At 50.3% G+C, this 15,076-nt stretch overlaps 8 protein-coding genes across 8 annotated transcripts; 4 read left to right on the top strand and 4 right to left on the bottom strand.

Annotated features, from left to right (window-relative positions):
* Positions 1-154: 154 nt before the first annotated feature.
* On the top strand, positions 155-708 carry N7506_002780 (E2 ubiquitin-conjugating protein UBC7; the record flags this gene model as incomplete). Its single annotated transcript, XM_056952075.1, has 2 exons — positions 155-423; positions 456-708. The coding sequence occupies 2 exons, from the start codon at positions 155-157 to the stop codon at positions 706-708; spliced, it is 522 nt and encodes a 173-aa protein (XP_056813767.1).
* A 332-nt stretch (positions 709-1,040) lies between these two features.
* On the bottom strand, positions 1,041-2,535 carry N7506_002779 (uncharacterized protein; the record flags this gene model as incomplete). Its single annotated transcript, XM_056952074.1, has 7 exons — positions 1,041-1,508; positions 1,566-1,637; positions 1,690-1,770; positions 1,818-1,904; positions 1,967-2,075; positions 2,129-2,195; positions 2,268-2,535. 7 exons carry the CDS (start codon positions 2,533-2,535, stop codon positions 1,041-1,043), a joined length of 1,152 nt encoding a protein of 383 aa, XP_056813766.1.
* A 621-nt stretch (positions 2,536-3,156) lies between these two features.
* Positions 3,157-5,467, top strand: N7506_002778 (terpene cyclase/mutase family protein; the record flags this gene model as incomplete). The annotated part of the gene is made up of 3 exons (XM_056952073.1): positions 3,157-3,366; positions 3,420-5,329; positions 5,377-5,467. 3 exons carry the CDS (start codon positions 3,157-3,159, stop codon positions 5,465-5,467), a joined length of 2,211 nt encoding a protein of 736 aa, XP_056813765.1.
* Positions 5,468-5,897: 430 nt separating this feature from the next.
* On the top strand, positions 5,898-6,932 carry N7506_002777 (uncharacterized protein; the record flags this gene model as incomplete). Its single annotated transcript, XM_056952072.1, has 1 exon — positions 5,898-6,932. One exon carries the CDS (start codon positions 5,898-5,900, stop codon positions 6,930-6,932), a length of 1,035 nt encoding a protein of 344 aa, XP_056813764.1.
* A 1,005-nt stretch (positions 6,933-7,937) lies between these two features.
* Positions 7,938-9,245, top strand: N7506_002776 (co-chaperone SGT1; the record flags this gene model as incomplete). The annotated part of the gene is made up of 2 exons (XM_056952071.1): positions 7,938-8,648; positions 8,703-9,245. 2 exons carry the CDS (start codon positions 7,938-7,940, stop codon positions 9,243-9,245), a joined length of 1,254 nt encoding a protein of 417 aa, XP_056813763.1.
* A 591-nt stretch (positions 9,246-9,836) lies between these two features.
* On the bottom strand, positions 9,837-10,334 carry N7506_002775 (uncharacterized protein; the record flags this gene model as incomplete). Its single annotated transcript, XM_056952070.1, has 1 exon — positions 9,837-10,334. One exon carries the CDS (start codon positions 10,332-10,334, stop codon positions 9,837-9,839), a length of 498 nt encoding a protein of 165 aa, XP_056813762.1.
* A 1,344-nt stretch (positions 10,335-11,678) lies between these two features.
* On the bottom strand, positions 11,679-13,019 carry N7506_002774 (PQ-loop repeat-containing protein; the record flags this gene model as incomplete). The annotated part of the gene is made up of 2 exons (XM_056952069.1): positions 11,679-12,774; positions 12,964-13,019. The coding sequence occupies 2 exons, from the start codon at positions 13,017-13,019 to the stop codon at positions 11,679-11,681; spliced, it is 1,152 nt and encodes a 383-aa protein (XP_056813761.1).
* A 331-nt stretch (positions 13,020-13,350) lies between these two features.
* N7506_002773 (transaldolase family protein) lies at positions 13,351-14,643 on the bottom strand (the record flags this gene model as incomplete). Its single annotated transcript, XM_056952068.1, has 7 exons — positions 13,351-13,413; positions 13,467-13,794; positions 13,849-14,080; positions 14,135-14,243; positions 14,300-14,428; positions 14,474-14,517; positions 14,571-14,643. The coding sequence occupies 7 exons, from the start codon at positions 14,641-14,643 to the stop codon at positions 13,351-13,353; spliced, it is 978 nt and encodes a 325-aa protein (XP_056813760.1).
* Positions 14,644-15,076: the final 433 nt, after the last annotated feature.

Genomic DNA, 15,076 nt, shown 5'->3' with positions numbered 1-15,076 from the left:
CTGTTTTGCCTACAACAATCTTGGAACTGCCGGGGCTTCCTGATTGGGTGGAGTATATCTGTCCACCGCCCCGGAATTATTCCATCTCCAACGTTTATCCCACCACCCCGCAGAGTCATTGCCACTCACTCTTTCACTGCCTTGTCACTTCAAAATGGTGTCCACCGTCGCCCAGAAGCGCTTGTTCCACGAGTACAAGAATCTCTCCACCAATCCACCAGAGGGAATCACCGCCGGCCCAGTCTCCGAAGATGACATGTTCTACTGGGAAGCGCTGATCCAAGGCCCTGAAGAAACACCTTTCGAAGGCGGCGTTTTCGCAGCAGAGCTCAAGTTCCCCAAGGACTACCCTCTCAGCCCACCGACGATGAAGTTCATCGGCGGAGGCATCTGGCACCCCAACGGTACGCCCTCTTCATGCCGGTGGCAAATCCATACTAATCAATCGATCACAGTGTATCCCAACGGAACCGTCTGCATTTCTATCCTCCATCCCCCGGCGATGACCCCAACCACTACGAACATGCCTCGGAGCGCTGGTCGCCTATTCAGAGCGTGGAGAAGATCCTCATCTCGGTCATGAGCATGCTGGCCGAGCCCAACGACGAGAGCCCTGCCAATGTTGAGGCTGCCAAGATGTGGCGTGAACGCAGACCGGAGTATGAGGCCAAGGTCCGGGATGAGGTGAAGAAGGGTCTGGGGCTTTGAGTGGGCGTAGATGCTCTCAGGGACTCCATACTGCTAGCAAGAGTTAAGAATTGATGACCGGCGTCAGGGTTTGCTTTCCGCATGGTTCGGATGTTGGTTTGTACAGCGCATTCGGATCCTTCGCATCTATAGCGAATACAAGTACATGCACTTTTGACAGTTCACTTTTTGGTCTTTTATTGGTTGTATGCCCAGGTGCTAATATCCGCCCATTGAAATCATGGGCAGGATATGTCCGGGTGGTGTATCATTATTTTGAACTAATCTATATGCGGTTTACTCATTTATTGGCATATTGATACCTTCGCCCCTGCAGGTATTCTCGATGATCTTCACTCCTGCCGGAACATGCGGCGATCAATCCACCCTTCTAGGCCCCCAGTGTGCTCATACAGGACCTCAATCTCCGCCTTGAAATTGAGCATCAGCATACGCTGCAGCTCCACTCGCCACTGAGGCTCTGGACCATCACTCGCCCATACAGGACTATTTTGCAGCATAGCCAGGATCTTGTTGCGATCTCGCTTGGTCAATGGGCAAAGGGCTTTGTCCCCAAATTCGTCAGGAACGGCAACGATATCCGAGACCCGAAGACCGAGCCATTGGAGTCGGGGAAGGCTGAGTCGTGCATTCTCATGCAACTGCGCTACCGAGCCATACTTGTATGTCGACATGATGGCCATTCCGTGTGGGTCGCCATCTGTGAGGGCATAGAAACGAAGAGGTGTCGGTCTGGTGGATGCCACATCATATAGTTTGCGCAAGAATGCTCGGGTTGAAAGATCCGGGTAACCTTTGCCCTATGTGTGTCTCCTGGTCAGAAGGAGGCTTGGCTGATGGCGCAGTCTATCACTAACCGTGACCAGGATTCCTTCTCCTGCGGTTGCTCGGATGTGATACCCGCTGCGTGCGAGTCGATGAAAGACCGCCTGTGAAGAGCATTGGTGAGTCCATGCTCTTTTGAAGGTCTTGACCTCATACCTCTTTCTCTATCACCATCACCCATCGAATCCTCGAGATGTCAATCTCATCGCCATTTTTTAGGCGAGGGATCAAAGTGTCCTGTCCTTGAATAAGCTTTTATCTTGTTTGAAATACAGGCGGCTCACCTCCGTGGGCGACTGTGCATTGAGAACGACTTGTGATTCGCGAATCAGACGAAAGTTCCCTGCGACAAGACCTTTGCCAGCCGCTTCCTGTGGAGAGGAACCTAATGTCAGTGAGAAAGTCTTGCAATCTCCGACATTCCCCCACATACCACGTTCAGAGCCCCTCTGTTCACCCCGATGGTGCAGGCGAGATCATCAATGATATTGTTTACTATATATTGGGCACGAAAGAACTCGGGTTCGATATAATATATATCTCTGACGAGGCATTGTCAGCGGACCCTCTTCAGCTAGACCCAAGGCCAACCTACCTTTTGGAGATCAGCTGCCCCGTCCGAATGGCGTCCAACAAGATAGACATGATTCGAAGGATGACGGCTAACATAGTGTGGCCTGTCAGTGACTCTCACAAGCTATGGTCAAGAAAACATAGAAATCCCAAGTTCATACCGAACTTCCATTCCTCATACAGCGTCTTCCCAGGCCAAGAATATGTTCTCATAGATTCAACCCTCGAACCTCCATCTAGAGCCCCGGTGATGGGATTGATGAAGCAGCAGGCGGGATTGGCTCGACGCTTGAGACTGATCGAGAGGTGTGCCTCTGACGCAGGTAGTGAGAGCTCATGAACTAGTGCCATCAACGCATTCTCGATGTACTCTTGCACCGAGACAGTTTGCTCATCCAGCTCGAATGGCCGGAATGATGGAGATGCCATTTGATTGAGATGAAAAGTCTCATGGGAGAGACCCCAGTCTTTGTAGATTAAAGTTGCTATGGTCGCCTGAGGCTTGAACCTGTGACCTGCATATACTTCCGGTGACCAGTTGGCATCCCAATCTAAAACAATGAATCGATACGGAAAACGCTCCCAAATACTCTGTTCACACCTTAGGATAATATCAATATCAAATTCAATGTACCTGCAATCCTGACACAATTATAGTGCTCATTTTGGCCGGGACTTCCAATGTGGATTGTTCGGCCCGATGCTGCGGTGCTGATGGTGCGCCGGGGGCGAGATGGCCGGCTGTGGGGAGACCCATCCCGTCTTGCCGGTTGGCTCGTCCACCTTGCTTCTCACCGTTTCGCTCTTAACTTCTTCACTCTCGTTGAGAAAATTTTTCGCGTTGGCTATCATTCGTACAGCCCTATTTGCTTCGGTTGATGCTTTGATAGCCTGCTTTTGAGCTATCCATTAGCTGTTGAAGATCATATTCTTCGAGCTACGGTGCAGTTTTGATACCGATGACTAAGCTTCCCCGGTATCCACCAACCCGCGGAAGCTCCTGTTGATCCTCTGTTTGGCAGCAGTTGATCGAATCCAGTTGCTTCAAGTATGTCTACAACACCTCATATTGGGCCTTGGAGGACTCCAGCCCAGGGCCATCTTACCCCAGACGTCAATGGAGATCCGCAGACCGACTATTCGCGTTGGCGATTGGTCGATGAAGAAGGCCGTCAGACATGGCGCTATCTCGAATCTGATACCGAGAACGAGGCGTGGCCACAGTCAATAGCTGATAAGTATCACTTGGGACTGCCGACTGTATGTTAAAATCGTCGCCTTTTACCATGACCAATCGATTGACGTGTTTGCAGGGCCTTCCAGAACTACCAGAGGCGAAGACGCCATTGGAAGCTGCAGAGAATGGATTATCATTCTTCTCGCACCTTCAACTGGAGCCTGGAAACTGGGCTTGCGAGTATGGTGGCCCGATGTTCCTGCTGCCTGGTATTTTGATCACGTACTACGTGACCAAAACCCCTATCCCTCCTGAATATGCGACGGAGATCACCCGTTATTTGTTTGCTCGCCAGCACCCAGAAGACGGCGGATGGGGCTTGCACATTGAAGGCCACAGTTCGGTATTCGGTACCAGCATGAATTACGTCGCACTGCGCCTGATCGGCGTGAGCGAAGAGGATCCACGCATGATCAAAGCTCGGGGTCTCTTGCACAAATTCGGGGGCGCCATCTATGGCCCTCACTGGGCTAAGTTCTGGCTCAGTATTCTGGGCGTGATGGAATGGGAGGGCGTCAACCCGGTCCCTCCTGAGATATGGCTTCTTCCTGATTGGGTGCCGTTCGCCCCTTGGAGGTGGTGGATCCATATGCGCCAAGTGTTCCTTCCGATGTCATATCTGTGGTCCAAGCAGTGGTCGCACCCTCTGGATGATTTGACAAAGCAGATTCGCGAGGAATTGTACACTCAGCCTTACGACTCTGTTGACTTTGCCGCCCATCGCAACTCGATTCATGAGACCGACAATTATTACCCCAAAACATGGTTGCTGAATGGTGTGAATGAGCTGCTTGTCCGTGTCTGGAACCCATACCTCCGTATTCCAGCTGTTGTCAAGAGGGCCGAGGATTGGACCTGGGAATTGATTCGCATGGAAGACGAAAACACGAAATATGCTGGACTCGGACCTGTCAACAACCCGATGAACATGGTTGCTTGCTTCATCACGGAGGGTCCTGATAGTTTCTCCGTCCGTCAACACCGCGAGAGGCTCAACGATTACATGTGGGTGAAGGGCGAAGGAATGCTTGCAAACGGCACCAATGGAGTGCAAGTCTGGGATACAGCATTCATCACCCAGGCCATTGTTGTGGCCGGTTTCGCCGATGACCCCAAATGGCGACCCATGCTGACGAAGGCGTTGGAGTTCCTCGATGACCACCAACTCCGTGAGAACGTGCCAGACCAAGAAAAATGCTATCGTCAGCACCGCAAGGGAGCATGGCCTTTCAGCACCAAGGACCAAGGCTACACAGTCAGCGATTGCACCGCAGAGGGTCTTCGCTCCACAATTCAACTGCAAAACATGCACGATTTCCCCAAGATCATCCCGGAACAGCGCCTCAAAGACGCCGTGGACTGTCTGCTCCTCATGCAAAACCCTAGCGGCGGCTTCTCTGAATACGAGATCACTCGCGCATCTCCCAAAGTCGAATGGCTCAATGCCGCTGAAGTCTTTGGCGGTATCATGATCAGCTATGACCACCCAGAATGTACAACCGCCTCGGTCACTGCCCTCTCTCTCTTCAGCAAGTTCTACCCCAAGTACCGCGCTGCTGAAATTCTCGATGCAAAGAAGAAGGCTGTTGGACACATCAAGCATGTCCAGCGGGCCGATGGAAGCTGGTACGGCTCTTGGGGAATCTGTTTCACATATGCCGCGCTGTTTGCACTTGAAAGTTTAGCAAGTGTCGGCGAGACGTATGAGACGAGCGCAGACTCTCGGCGAGGCTGTGACTTCCTCATTGAAAAGCAGCAGGCGGATGGCGGCTGGGGAGAATCTTACCTTAGCTCTGCGACTCATCAGTACGTCCAGCATGAAAAGTCACAGGTTTGCCAGACTGCTTGGGCATTGTTAGGCTTGATGGAGGCCAGATACCCCCACAGGGAGCCCTTGGAGCGGGGTATTCGTTTGTTGATGAGCCGTCAGCAAAAGAATGGAGAGTGGTTGCAAGAGGCCATTGAGGGTGTTTTCAACCAGTCATGGTAAGTTGTCCACATTTTATCCGATATGGATTTGCTAACAATTTTAGCATGATCTCTTATCCGAACTACAAGTTCTACTGGCCTATTCGGGCCTTGGGCTTGTACGGCCGGAAGTACGGAAATGGGGAGCTTGTGTAGGGTGCTTCAGATGGATGAACATCAGTCCATATAGGCCGCAATCAATGATGGCCTTTCTATTGAACTGAAACAATGTTCTACCGTGGCATCCTGCACAGCTTATCGCGGAATAATACTGGGTTTATGTACTTAATTAACAATTTATTTGGGGGAAGCCGACAAACCGTCCGTGGACTACATTTCAACCAACTCTTTTGCCAAATGACAGTGGCAGCGCGTGATCCCGCTGCACCCTTTTGCTTCCGGGGATGCTTGATTTGCCTCGGTCTCTCTCGCTGGCCTACCATCCTCTTTCGTCCTATTTCGTCTCTACGCGTCTTCATACTTCGCGATTTCCTTTGATCCTCCTACCATCCTTTCGCCGGATTATCAGCCGAATCTGCCAACCCGATAACCACGATATCCTCTCGCCGTGGTTCAATCTTGCACGATGGACCCCTACAAGCCCAAGTCATTGGGTAGTCTTGCCACTGAACTCATTCTGATGGTCGGAAAATCCCTGTCCCTAGGAGATGTTCGCTCCCTTGCCAAGTCCAATCGCCGATTCTACATGTTATTCCAAGATACCGTTTTACGGACCGTCTACTGCCACATATGCAAAGAATTCCACGAACACAAAGGCGATGGTTTTGGCCTATCTGGCCCAGTTTCGCAATCGACCTCCCAGCTCCCATGTGCCCACTCCTGTCACGCCAAATTGAGGTGCCTACAACTGCCCAACATTCGTTCGGAATACGTTTTCTACCATGTGCAACTCAAATCCGCTATGAAACGGTTTCATGTGGGCCATAAATGTGGAATAACTACCCAGTCGCTCTCATACAAAGAAGTGACCCAATACTCTGGCTGGACAACTGATCCCACATTTGGCAAACACACCTTGTTCTCAGTCGAGGCCATGATATGTGGCAACCCACCAAGCTTGCATCTCCGAGCCCAGACAATAATTCTCTACCGTCGCGATCAAGGAGCCGAGACATTTCCCAGCAAGATCTGTATGAAGCTCTGGCGGGATACTCTTTCATTTGGGTGGAAAGACCTCAATTCCATGGTGACCCCTGCCGAAGAGCATTACACAGACCAAACCATCCGGCAATTCTGTGTTGAAGAAACCACTCTTCGCAAGATAAATTGCGAATGCTCAATTAACCATGAGCTTCGTGTCCACAATCTGGCAGGCGGGGCCAGAGCCGCATTCGTGGTTACAAAGTGGCTGGACTTGGGGGAAGGCCAATTCCAAACTGATCGCCGTTGGACACAAAACTGTACAAATCGCTGGTATCAGAACTTTGGACAAAGCAGAGCAGCAAGCCCGCGGGCAACATTCGAGAATGCATGCCCCGAAGACAACTCTGCCCTGAAAGCTGGTCTTCGAAGCGTGGCCTGCCTTCGGGACCAATCGTACCAATGCTGGCAGCGCGTGATAGTCTCGTCTGGGACCCATTTCAATGGATGGGTCCAATGATCTTGTTGCTGCCCTGGTGCGGGTGCCAGTGTGTCCAGGTGGCTAAATTGCTTCATTGCACATAGGCGAATAGGCGGATAGGAGGGGCTCAGATTCATGTGAACCAAATGTACGAGCCTTTAATGCATGATTTTTTGGACGTTCTCTTTTCTCGTAACAAAGGATAGTTCTCACGTGCTGCCATGGAGCCCTAATGCGCTTTCTTATACTTAGTACCTAATATCAAACAATGGCCAATCTTCAAAGCGCCATATACCTATCAGTAACCTGCTCACTGAAGCCTAGAGCAAATAGACTTAGATGTTCGGTATGGCAAGTCCACGGAACAAAGCTCGGAAACCCTAGAGGCAGTTCATTATAGGGAAGACATAGTTAGGATGATAAAGATGATCCATTCTTGGCCGAACTATGGCTCGTATAGTTCGTATTCGGCTTGCGGGTACATGAGAGTTGGCCAAAGGCGAGGAGACAACTGCGAGCACACTGAGAACTTAAAAGGTAAGCACTTGTAGGATCTCTGCACTGACAGGAGTCTCCAGCCATGGATATTTGATTCCAGACGTCTCTGGCAAAACCATGCCTGTATTGGAGTCCAGGAAGTCATTTTGTGCTCCGTAGTCGTAAAATCTCCCAATGAGATAAAACAGTTAGGAGTACACATTACACATGCAGCGGCCAAATTAAATTGACCAGTTGGTGGGGAAGCTGCAGAAGGGGGAGCGCGGCAAGAGCGGCAAGAGCGGCAGAGGGTGAGTCTTCCAATGACGTCACGGCGCACGTGACCTCGGATCCTTTTTTCTTCACCGCTCTACTCACCGCTCGCCGAAATGGAACCAGAGCTTCCGACATTGAGCCCTCCCAATGAGGAGGAAAGGATCTGGATCGCTTCTAGAGTTTGTCCAGTCTCTGCCCCCCTGGTTCTCTGCAGCTTCCGAGTGCTTTCTTCCAACCCCCCAACCCATTCTGTACATTTCCCGATCGCGCGCTCCCGAGCCTGCTGCCAACATGGACGCAGCAAAGAACGCCGATGCGGCCATGCAGAAATCTGATTTCCCCCTCGCGATTCAGAAGTACACCCAAGCTTTGACCGAGCTCCCCCGGGCTGCCGTATTTTACATTGGGCGCTCTACTGCCTTTTCCCGCCTCAAGCCCGAAGACGGCGGCCCCAAGTACCAGGATGCGCTCGATGACGCGGAGATTGCCGTCCGTTTAGCTGTTGAACGCGGTGGCCACGAGATCATGCTTGCCGCTGTCATGCGCCGTGCTATTTCTCTTTTCCAGCTGGAACGCTTCGGAGATGCCGAGAAGCTTTTTAACTACGTTGCCTTGTCCATTGAGAATGAGAGCACCGTGCCTGACCCTAAGAAGTCGATCAACAAGTTCCGCTCTTCCGTCCCTACCTGGGTGGCCAAGATGAAGACTCTGCGGGATAACAAGGTCGAAGGCGATGAGAAGTGGGTTGTGAACATCGACGATGACCTCAGCGATATTGGAATTCCGACTTCCGAGCAGTTGAAGGCCCAGCTGGATGTTGTCTTGGCCAAGTACCCTTCGCGTTTTCCTGCTCCCGTGAAGAAGGAAGAGGATATGTCAACCCGCCCTGTGGAGATCCGGCCCGACTGGTACGAAACCCCTCAAGTCATGTCTGTGATTTTCTTGTTGAAGAACATGACTCTTGAAAACGTGGAGGTCGATGTCCAAATGTCAGAGACTTCGGTGAGTGATTTTCTGGGTCAATCTGGCTGGAGGCCCAAGCTAATCTTTTAACAGCTGGTGGTGAAGGTCCCAACCCCGTCCGGTTCGATCGCAGAGGCGTACATCTATCCCCTGTGGGCTCCCATCGACCCTGAACAATCCACCTTCGTCGCCAAGAGCTCGAAGATCGAAGTCAGCCTGCGCAAGAAAACCTCTGGAATGTGGAAGAACCTGATGAAAGTACTTGTCCCTGCCCACCAGGGCGTCGTTCCTAGCGGTAACCCGAACTCGAATTCCGGCGCAGACAACGTCGAGTCCTCCAAGGAGCCTGAGCAGCATGGCAAGGGCCCTAAGGACTGGGACAAGGTCCTGGCCGATCTTGACGCCGAGGAGAAGGCTTCTTCTGGGTCCAAAGTCAATGCCTCGACCGATGGCGCTGCTGATATGGACGATGATGAGCAGCCTGGCGACATTGATGCCTTCTTCAAGAAGCTGTACGCCGGTGCTGATGACGATTCTCGTCGCGCCATGATCAAGAGCTTCACGGAGAGCCAGGGCACTTCGCTCAGCACCAACTGGTCTGACGTCGGCAAGGGCAAGGTTAACCCCCATGAGTAAGCTCCACTCGTCCACTTTTCATGCGTCTCGTGTTCCATTTGTGTTTTCAAGCCGCATGTTGCGAGCGATATTACTCGAGGTTATTTTCCTATGTCCCTGAGGGCCACGACTTACGAATTTTCATTCATCGGTTCATATGGGTTTTGTCTTCTGGTCTTTTACAGACTGCATGCATGGAGCGAAAGGTGTTTTTGAAGATATCCCATTTAGTTTTATCCGCAGCTTTAGCTGCCAGATAGGTTCAATCTACCGGGGAGCCTCATGGCTGGACCATTTATTTTGATGCATTTGACAGTAACACTCATTGCCTGCGTAAAATGTTTGACTTGACGTACATGCAGGTGCCCAGGTGATGCAGACCCATGTATATCCGGCGTTCACAATCAATATCTTCAAGTGATTTAACTACAGGTTCAATCCTTTTGTCTTGACATTTACTACTTTCTCACTTGTTGCTCATATCTCACATCATAATATCCATTCCATCAAATTTCACATTCTAGCTCTAAGAAAACATTCGAGAACCTCTTCCTCCGTCAATCTTGGAACACGATCAAATTCCCAATGGCAATTCAACTCATACCGGTGAGCTTAAGGACATTTCATAACCGTCCCGTTCCCCGAAAGTACAACTGCAGTACCTTGTCCATCCTGTCTCTGCAAGGTAGCCTGAACACCACCCCCGGACAACGCGATCGAGAACTTCGCTCCGGCATCATTGGTCTTGGCCATATATGACTCTCCGTCATAGATCTGCACAGATGTCTTGACAGGCTGAGAGTCCATCATGCCAGGTTTGAGAGTTGGTCCTGCAACGGCGTTCACCTTCTCGTAGAGTATCCAAACCATGGCGTCCTCATTCCCAAACACAATTGACTTGTTCGCTTTGTATTGTTGGCAGAGCTTTGCGGTCGCTGGTGTCTCTTTGTTCTCTCCAGCGGAGATTGCTGAAATCACGAACCCGTGCTTATTGTATATAGCTGCGACGGAAGCGGCGCCCAGGTTGGGGACTGTCACTCGGTTCACTGCGCTCCATTTGCCGGAGGTAGTGTAGTCGACAAGCAATGTAGATTCTTTTGGGGAAGTCATCGCGGTTTGAGTGATTGGATTTCGACTTTGGTGTGTTCTTGAGAATTGTTTGCGGGCTCTTTGAAGAGTTGAGGGCAATGTTTAGAATGGTATGCTTCTGACATCTTCCTGACTTCGAATGGTATATATACTCGATTTCCGCCTCAAACACCTGTTGACCTCACGAAGAGTGTATAGTTGGGCTGGAAACAGGGCAGCAGAAAAGTGTCAACCAGGTATGAGGCAAAGTTCCATCCCGTACATTGTTGGCTGGCAAGCAACCACGGATGGTATAGATCGGGTAGGCATAGATGGGGTTCACTAGATCGCCAAGAGGTCTCAAATGGCTGGAAAGGGTGGTTGCAAGACAGTTCATGACTGTGAAACTGGCAGTTAAACTCAAAGATGAAATGATAGGCTGTCGGCGGTTATAGCTCTGAGTTTCATGGAGTTCTATTCGTTCCTGGGCGGGAATGTTGCCGCCGGACCCATCTTGATCCATCAAAACTTCATTCGACTTGCGCTGGACACTGTGAGTTGGCCCACAAGCCATGTTTTGCATTAGCTCCGTAGCCTTGGTAGAGCTGCGTGCTGTCCGCGCTGGTTGGCTCAGGGGTAAAGTTGAAATTCCACCAGTTCGTTTAGGCCTCTACGCTCCATGCAAGGAACCACGCTATGCAGTGTTTGACCTGCTGGGAGGGTGTTATATTGAGTCTCTGCGGCCTTAGGCATGAGAGAGACTACTTGGTTCCATGGTTCACTTTGCTGGTGTTCGCACAGGCCTCATCGCGAGTATGTGATCCTTGCTCTTCCCCTCGCCTTGCCCGAGTCATAGTTGATGATGACATTAGTATGGACCGTGATACTACTTTAAGTCATGCCTGACGAGGGGGTTTGGGCACACGTTGTTTGATTTTGCGTTTCCTCGTAACTTTAGAGGATTAAAGGTCAGAATAGTCAGATAAGCCGAGGCACGATGTTTCAACTTGACACTGTTGGGATCCGTATGAGGCCACAACAGTCAAGTCAAGCTGTTCGCCACGACACGACCATGGCAAACAGCCTTGGAAGCATAGTTGGCAGACCTCGGGAACGCTTGCATGCTATACCTGTGAGCCGCACTCAGTTAGGAAGGACACTAATTTAAGCCATGCCTCAGATGTCAACACCTTGGTGTGGGATCTAACAAGCAACATTCTCCCATGATCATTCGTTGAGCCATTCCTTCGTTATTTTTGTGTGTACATACAATAAGACAACTCTTTTGGGTTGCGTTTGGTGTTTCAAGGTCAACGTGAGACGTATCCGTAGTGGTTGGCCCTGATGCAAATGAAGCGACGCGAGTCTATCAGGCGGCCGGGAGTTTTACTCTTCGTCATCCTCACCAGCCTTTGGATCGCGATACAGGAAGAACTGTGTGAAAATGGCCATGTCCAACAGGAGTGTGCCGGCACTGCCAACCAACCATGACAGGTTTACCAACACATATTGACCATACAGCGCAGCCGCCTCACCAGGGCGGCACTTCGCATGATGACGGTGATGTCCCATGATTTCCTCTGGTGATCCACTGGAGCAAACAGGGGAGTAGGCCAAGATGGACAACACATAAGTCAAGTTTCCAATGCAGGCGAATAGGAAGAACAACAACGAGACTCCATCAGTTGATTTGCGTCGGTAATTCAACAGCAGCTGAGGCAGGCGGGATCCCAGATACAGCACCGCACAGAAGTACCCAAACACTTGACCGAAAAGATCCAGGGTGATGGGCTCTGGGTCCGGGGAGGAAGACTTCGCAGCTGGACTGACATACCAGCCTAGTACACCCGCAGCGCATACAAGAGCTACGGCCGTCAGGTTGAACAGAATGGACTGAAGGGCGGAGATGCGGCGACGATGGGCTCGCTGGGCGCGTAACTGCGCTGAGTCAGAGGACGGCTCAATGAACGGCGTGGCGGGGGATAGATGGGCCGAAGTCTCGAATATGTCATGGTAAGATGTTGCGGAGGCTCTTCTCCCAGCTGACACAGGGCGCCCGTCTCGGGTGTCCTGAGACGCACTTCCATGGCCTTGAACCTGAGTATGACCGTTGTTGCTGCCGTTGGACTTGGGGATCAGGCTTGATTGTTCTGTTGGCTCCTGTTGGCTCCCGTTGCCGCCTTGTTCGGCATCGGAGTGTAGGAGCTCCGGTGTGGGCGAGGAAGAGAGCTCATCCTTGAGGCTGAAACCTCGGTAGTAAAAGCACTGTCCCAGCAATACTATGTCGGCAAGTGTGTAATACACGGCAAGAATAATCATAGTAGGCAGCACACCTTGCATGACGGCGCCGAGGATGTTAAACACATCGCCGGCCAACCAGACGATGAGGAAAAGTAGTGACAGGCCATCGGCGGAGCCGCGGCGGAAATTCTCAATAATTTGAGGAGAAAAAACAACGACCCAGCAGGCGATGGAAATAGAGCTGAGTTGGTTAGCATATTGTTCAGTTTAAATGTGACTAAAACAGAAAATGATCGGCTTGTGTCGATATGCGTAGTGCTCCCGAGGTCTGTCGCACAAGTATGCGTGACATGCCTGAACAAAACAGCTATACAAAAGGACTGATTTGGATTCCAAGGGTAAGAGAGAGGTTGCGGCTGATTGGACTTACCCACAGATGCCACTCAGGGCCTCAATGTTGAAATTAGCCGCCTGGGAGGGGAACATGATGGAATCGTATGATTCAAATCACAATTTTTCGTAGCGGCGTAAAGCAACACAATTGATCAATCTACCCACAACTTTTCTATTAGATTAGATGGGGGTTCACAGGAGGCAATAAATAGAAGTCCCCCCGACAATTGAGGGAAAAGAATTGGAGAAGTCCCATTCCGCGGGTTCAAAGGCAAATGACGTCGTCGGTCACGTGCAACTATACATTTGAGCAAAACATTGACTCATCTCTTCGTTTCTTTTAATTTTTCTTGTTTCTAGATACCTACGTGAATATCGTGATTTGAGCTATGTCTGGGCGGTCATCAACCAAAGGCAAAGACTATCAAGCAGCAGTCTTCATCAGTAGCTCAAGCTTGTCTTGGCAATCACAGAAGATATTCACAGCCTGACAGCAGTTAGGAAAGCTTCACAATGAATCACTTAAGACGGTGGACATACCTCAGTCAGTTTTCTTTGACTAGCACCACCCTGGTCTCGGGCAAAGGTAATCTGGAAGCTTCCCGGGTCGTTGATGAAAGACACGCCCTTTGCAGGGATAGGAAGTGTGGGCGCCATGTCGAACAAAGACTGGATATTGCCAGCATACGGTTGAGTCAATTGCTCTAGCAATGCCGGCGCAATAGTCAGATGATCCACTCCTGCAAGGAAGAAGATCTCCTCAACTGAAGTCAAGCTTGCAGGCAGAACCTTAGTTGGCGAATTGATTGACTTGTAGTATTTCTGAATAGCTGCACACAGTGGCAGGAGCTTTGCCTTGTCCTCAAATCTATGCTCATATTAGCATACTTCAGGTCTTTTATTTCTTGGTATAGACACATACCCGGCATCAAAGTGAACCTTCAACTCATTCACATATGGTGCAATATAAGTGCAGCCAACTTCAGCCGCTAGCACAGCCTGGACCATTGTGAAGAGGGTTGTTGCAAGGGTACGAACGCCGGCTTGCTCGAGAGTTCGACAAGCCATGATTCCTTCCCATGTGCTTGGAATCTTGATTGAAATACGGGCTACGTCAAACCCGGGCTGAACATGCTGGAACAATTGCACAATTCCTGTCGTGGATGGTGATCAGTATAAATATGCAACCAGGATTCTATGATACCCACGAAGTGCGTTGACCACAGTCTTCTCTGTGGAGTATGAGTAGTAGGGGTTGGTCTGCACATGAACGAGCCCACGGATATGCTGGGCCATTCCAACGGCCATGCGAACCATCTGTCGAGTAGTGTTATTATTCAATTGCTGGTCTTCATGAGCCCGGTGTTACATACAGCAATTTCAACAGCCAATTCTTCAATGGAAATTGAAGAGTACTTTGGGTGAAGAGCTTTGGCATCGGCCAGCGACGCAGCAATCAACTCTCCTCTCGCTGGCTTGGATAGTTCCCCGAAGGCAATGGCCTAGCCTAGTTAGCTCTAGCATCTCGAAATACACTGATTACCTACTTGATTAGAAGTGGAATCCTGGAATGGGCCCAGAGTTTTGGCGACTAAAATGTGAATATTAGTTCTTGAACACAATCATATAGACCATGACTTGTACCCTCTTCGTCCATTGTATCGCAGTCGACTACCGTACGCGAACGCATATACTCGAGGCCTGATTGGACTGCCATGTTTGCGTTTGAATCAAATTAGGTAAAGTCGAGGTAGGTGAAAAATTGTATGAGAGCAGACAAATGGAGTGCAAATGGAGGTTGAGAAAGTCTGGGGAAGGAAAAAAGGGGGAAAGTCATCCCACATTCTCCAGATAAACGGTTAAACATGACATGATTTAGTGGGGTAGAATTTCCGGGGCTGGCTCCTCCGAGTCATTTGATCTAGATTACCATTGAGACTATCGATTTTACACCACATGCTGCATCATCGGTGCGTTAGTACTTCAGAACTCTCGCTTTGTGGACTAATGAAGCATTGGAGTTTCACCAAAGTGCTGCTGTACTACAGGGAATCCAAAGCGGGCTAAACATTCATCCGTGAATATTTGAAAACTGCGTGACAACGAGCTCTACAATTGAGACGAATCTCTCCCAGTCATCAAATCTGCAG

The sequence above is a fragment of the Penicillium brevicompactum genome, assembly GCF_028827555.1.
Source record: "Penicillium brevicompactum strain IBT 35665 chromosome Unknown utg000002l_segment0_segment0, whole genome shotgun sequence".
NCBI lineage: Eukaryota > Fungi > Ascomycota > Eurotiomycetes > Eurotiales > Aspergillaceae > Penicillium > Penicillium brevicompactum.
Note: the sequence above shows the minus strand (reverse complement) of the source record. Positions and strands in the feature narration are given on the sequence as shown.